A 6000-nucleotide genomic window follows, 5' to 3' on the forward strand; every position below is an offset into this window, starting at 1 on the left:
CCAAATAGCCAGCTTAAAATTTAAAATGGGGGTAAAATGAGAAGTATGCACCCTCACTAAAATATTTAAATGACCAAACCACCTCCTGGGAATGGGTTGGTGGCTAAGTTTGAGGAAGGTTGGGTTCAGGTTTGAGATTTTTAAACACCCCACCCAACGCAAACCCACCTGTTTTTGGGGTTAAAATTCTTCCCTTGGTCTCTGGTTTACATTTTAGAAATTTCCAGTAAGGCATTCAAAAGCTATGTGAGTGGCAACTCTGTTTCCAGATTGCATAAAAAGGTTTGATTTTTGCCTAATCTGTTCCATCTCAGGTCTCCCAGAGAAAGTGGCCCTATTCTTCATGTCTGGCGTATGTTCAGGCTTAGTATTCATCCTCTGTGCTTTTGGATTTCACGTGCTGGTGAGACAAGACATTAGGAAGCTCCTTAGTGAGCCAGAAGACAACCAAGAAAGTGAAAATGGGCATACCAAGATTTCAGATGATGAGGATGATGCCTCCTCTGATGCTTCATTTCTACGGTTGACCAGACAGTACAGGACCTCAGACAATATCTTCAGCCCAGAGGTGGCAGCTGTGATGGTAGACAGAGTAGAACAGAAAGAACAAGGGGACAAGGAAATGTGGCTGAATAAAGAGTCCAGCCCCTATGCAATCCAGAACCTGAATCAACATCCAAGATGAATGTTCAGAGTAACAAACATGAATTTCTCACCTTCCTACTCCTGCAGTAGCGATGTCAACATATTCTTGGAGGTTTCATCATATGACCTCCCACCCCAACTGCCCAGCCCAGTTAAACACCCTTTTTTGTTTCCATCGCTGATATTTTGTAACAAATACATTGGTGCTGATAGAAAATGGGGAAAAAACATTTTTTCATTGCCATAATGATTTTTTCCCCACATTGTGTCAGCTGTTTCCAGGAGGTTAATCATTAATCCCTGGATTCCATGCCCCTCCTTGGCAACTGTCTGAGGCTGGTCCATATTTGGCTCTGAAGTGGGCTTCTGACCACATATCCTTTCTTTTGCTAAGACCATCTATTTCTGCCTCTGTAATGTTGCCTGATTCCTCTCCTGCTTCAGCTCATCTGCTGCTGGAACCCTCAGCCATGCCTTTGTTACCTCTAGGCCTGGCTATTCTAATGCTCTCCTGGCTGCTCTCCCATTTTCTAACATCCATAAACTTGGGGTCATCCAAACCTCTATATCCTAACTCACACCAAGTCCCGCTTACCCATCAATCTTGTTCTGGCTGACCTACATTGGCTGTCTGTTAAGCAATTCCTCAATTTTAAAATTCTCATCCAAGTTTTCAAATCACTTCATGGTCTCACCCCTCCCTATCTCTATAATCTCCTCCAGTCCCACAACCCTTCAAGATATCTGCACTCACCTAATTCTGGCCTCTTGAGCATCCCCAATTTCAGCTGCCTCGGCCCTAAGCTCTGGAATTCTCTCCCTAAAACACACCGCCTCTTTACCTTTAAGAGGCTCCTTAAAACCTACCTCTTTGACCATACTTTTGGCCATCAGACCTAATATTGGTGTCACGCTCACGAGAAGTGCAGCAATGAAAATACAGAAACAAATGGAAGAGTTATAAAAAATTAGAACAATTTTAAAAGACTGGTACATTTGCTGTCAACACAATGGAGGACATCATCACATGACAAATACCATCTCATGCACTGAAATACACATCCATGTCTACTAGAACTAAAACCAATTAACCCCGTCTGCATGGAAATCAGACAGCTCATCACACATGGATGTGAGCTACACACAAAACGAACTAAGACAAAGGCACTCCCCAGACTCCACACTCTATTGTGGTGAAGGGTAGCTGGAGACGTAAACAGTTCTCATATAAAAATGGGGCCATCAAAAGCTATTGTACCAGCCCATCAAGAACTGAGATCGAAAGTCACATGGGCAACAACTAACACTTATGAGTTCACCTTTAAAGGTAATCGTTTTGAAGAACAAAGGGGTCTTTCCAGTTCAGAATATCAGTCATCAACATCAGTTTAGGCTCTCCAGCTACACAATCAACCTTGAAAGCCATCTTGAATTCTAGCATGAGAGAGAGAGAGAGACCAGTTCCAGCTAACACTGTTGAACCCTGCTGAGAACTGTTGAAAGCCAACTGCAGCAGAGAAAAGAGAGTGTCTTTGAAACAACTCCTCCACCTGTGAAAACTGAACTAAGAAATCAGCACCATCTTCAAACTGAAGTGAACCGCCAGAAGTCTTCAGCAACCCAGCAAATACAAGACAACCAGCAAACAGACCTGCACCTTTAAACATAGAAACATAGAAAATAGGAGCAGGAGTAGGCCATTCGAGCCTGCTCTTCCATTCATTATGAACATGGCTGATCATCCAACTCAGTAACCTGTTCCCGCTTTCACCCCATACCCTTTGATCTCTTTAGACCCAAGAGCGATATCTAACTCCTTCTTGAAAACATTCAATGTTTTGGCCTCAACTGCTTTCTGTGGTAGCGAAATCCACAGGCTCACCACTCTCTGGGTGAAGAAAGTTCTCCTCATCTCAGTTCTGAAAGGTTTACCCCATATCCTTAGACTATGACCCCTGGTTCTGGACTCCCCCACCATCGGGAACATCCTTCCTGCTTCTACCCTGTCAAGTCCTGTTAGAATTTTATAGGTTTCTATGAGATCCCCCCTTACTCTTCTGAACTCCAGCGGATATAATCCTAACTGACTCAATCTCTCCTCATACGTCAGTCCCGCCATCCCAGGAATCAGTCTGGTAAACCTTTGCTGTACTCTCTCTATAGCAAGAACATCCTTCCTCAGATAAGGAGACCAAAACTGCACACAATATTCCAGGTGTGGCCTCACCAAGGCCCCGTATAATGGCAGCAAGACATCCCTGCTCCTGTACTCAAATCCTCTCGCTATGAAGGCCAACATACCATTTGCCTTTTTTACCACCTTCTGAGAAGATCTCACAGGTTTTTCCTAAAACATCAGACTTTTACACCTTGAACTCTTACCCTTTATCTTCTATCCATTTTCTCTTGTGAGTGCATGTGAGAGTTAATATGTAAGTGGGTGGTGGTGTGAAAATTTTGGGTGATGAATATTGTTCAATAAAGATTTAATCTTCTGTCTTAAACTCACAAGAAAACCTATCACTGTTTGTTTATTTGAAAAACAAAACACAGGGGCTGAAACAGTAATTTAAACAACAACACTGTTTGTGGCCAGTTGGGAGGGGAACAGTGGAAACCAGCCACACCATCACCCACCTGGCCAGAACATTGCAATACGTGGTTCTGTGTCGAATTTTGCTTTATAATGCTCCTGTGATGTGCCTTTGGATGTTTTATTACATTAAAAGTGCTATGTAAATAAAAGTTGTTGTTTTCAAACCCCTCCATGGCCTTGCCCCTCCCTTTCTCTGTAACCTCCTCTAGCCCTATAACCACCACTCCACCCTCGAATTATCTATGCTCCTCCAATGCTGGTCTCTTGCACACCCCAATTTAATTGCTCCACTATTGGTGGCCATGCCTTCACCTGCCAAGGGCCTAAACTCTGGAATTTCCCCCACCCCAAACTTCTCCATCTTCCTTAAATCTCTTTAACCAAGCTTTTGGTCATCTGACCTAACATCACTTCATGTGACTTGTTGTCAAATTTTGTTTGATAATGCTCCTGTGAAGTGCCTTGAGACATTTTACTACATCAAAGGCACTACATAAATACAAGTACTTGTTGGAGACTTCAGGACAACCTTGGCAACTATATTCCACAGTTAAGGAATTTATATTTTCTCAAAGTTTATTCCAAATATAAAACTCCCATTACTCTCCCACATCCACCAGATTTTTCCTGATGTTCCACTTGTCTTGTAAATCCCTATTGATTCTCACTCTCAGATTGGGGAAACAAGGCTATCCAATCTATAAGGAATAAACTGCTTCCAGATTGTGATATCTTTGCCTGCCAGTGGTGTTTTCCAACTTTTGTCAGAACACAAGCAGGAACCAGATAGGATTTAAAGAGAGGTTGAAATGGACAGGAAAGGGAGATGGAGTGAATTAGAATGTAGAGGTAAATCCGTCCATAATCCCACAAAAAACAAAGTTTTCCATTTCTCTCCATATGTTTGGGTGTCCAATTTCCATAAAATGAGAATTTTCCATCCAATAACCCCTAATATACAACACAGACTAATCATTTTTCATGTAGCATTATGTGGGACAACATGCAAGAAACTAACATTTTTCATATTTACACGTGCTGAACAGTGCGCAGAACTGCAAACTACTGAAGAAAGAAAAATACTATGGGTCCGATTGTGAGAAGCTGTGCAACTTTAATACTCTTTGCATCAGAAAATGTCCATCAAAATAAGAAACCTCTAATTACAATCCAGCAGCCACTGTTAGAATGCAGAAATGTCAGATTTTATATATACAGCAGGTTATGCAAAGCTGAAATCTTTTCACAATGCAAACTGACACAGGAAATAATACAGAAATGATCTTTGTTCTAACAAAAATTGCAATTACTGGCATAATTCTGTTTGAGGGAGCTATTCTAAATATGGCCCGAATGAACGGCATAGGCAATTAAAGCACAAATACTTAATGTCTTCTTCTGAAAAAATTCTCTCTGCTGTTTTAATTTGTGTTGCTAACCAGGTTACAATAAACAAATTGCTCCCTCTTAAAATGGACAATAATTTTCATGCCTGTATGTTAATAAATGGTTTCAATCTCACTTTGAAGAGATGGAACCTGTCACAGCCGCTAAGCGCACTGCACTGTTGAACTACAACAAAGCCCCCAGCGAGTTAACATCCGTAGCACCGCACAAAGTACAGCCAGGCGCTGTGCAAATGACAACAGGAAACACCGTATTCAGTTGGCCTCCGACACCGGAAACATCAAAGGAATGTATGATGGCATGAAGGAGCTTTTGGGCCAACCATCAAGAAGATCGCCCTCCTCAAGTCTAAATCAGGGGAAACGATCACTGACCAATACAAGCAAATGGACCGCTGGGAGGAGCACTACCTAGAACTGTACTCCAGGGAAAATGCTGTCACTGATACCGCCCTCAATGCAGCCCAGTCTCTGCCAGTCGCGGATGAGCTGGATGAACAGCCAACAAAATCGGAGCTCAGTGAAGACATTGATTCTCTAGCCAGTGGAAAAGCCCCTGGAAAGGACAGCATTACCCCTGAAATAATCAAGAATGCCAAGCCTGTTATACTCTCAGCACTCCATGAACTGCTTTGCCTCTGCTGGGCTGAGGGAGCAATACCACAGGACATCCGTGATGCCAATATCATCACGCTCTATGATAACAAGGGTGACCGCGGTGACTGCAACAACTACCGTGGAATCTCCCTGCTCAGCATAGTGGGGAAAGTCTTCACTCGTGTTGTTTTCAACAGACTCCAGAAGCTGGCTGAGCATGTCTACCCTGAAGCACAGTGCGGCTGTCGAGCAGCGAGATCCACCATTGACATGCTGTTCTCCCTTCGCCAGCTACAGGAGAAATACCGCGAACAACAGATGCCCCTCTACGTTGCTTTCATAGATCTCACCAAAGCCTTTGACCCAGCATAGCGGTGTCTCATCAGACCCCTTTCCTATCCTGAGTGGTGTGAAACAGGGCTGTGTTCTCACACCTACACTGTTTGGGATCTTCTTCTCCCTGCTGCTCTCACATGCGTTCAAATCTTCAGAAGAAGGAATTTTCCTCCACACAAGATCAGATGGCAGGTTGTTCAACCTTGCCCGTCTAAGAGCGAAGACCAAAGTACGGAAAATCCTCATCAGAGAACTCCTCTTTGCTGACGATGCTGCATTAACATCTCACACGGAAGAGTGTCTGCAGAGACTCATTGACAGGATTGCGGCTGCCTGCAATGAATTTGGCCTAACCATCAGCCTCAAGAAAACGAACATCATGGGGCAGGACGTCAGAAATGCTCCATCCAACAATATTGG

At 43.3% G+C, this 6000-nt stretch overlaps 1 protein-coding gene across 1 annotated transcript in view; it reads left to right on the plus strand.

The window, feature by feature from the left end:
* The window catches only part of si:ch73-335m24.2 (protein eva-1 homolog C), a 42983-nt gene extending 42298 nt beyond the window's left edge, over positions 1–685 (plus strand). The window contains exon 8 of the mRNA XM_068046998.1: positions 315–685. Within this exon, the coding sequence (XP_067903099.1) occupies positions 315–685 (371 nt within the window). The remainder of the gene's footprint in view (positions 1–314) is intronic.
* The last annotated feature ends 5315 nt before the right edge of the window (positions 686–6000 follow it).

Source organism: Heterodontus francisci, chromosome 15 (assembly GCF_036365525.1).
Source record: "Heterodontus francisci isolate sHetFra1 chromosome 15, sHetFra1.hap1, whole genome shotgun sequence".
In the NCBI taxonomy this organism is placed as follows: Eukaryota; Metazoa; Chordata; class Chondrichthyes; order Heterodontiformes; family Heterodontidae; genus Heterodontus; species Heterodontus francisci.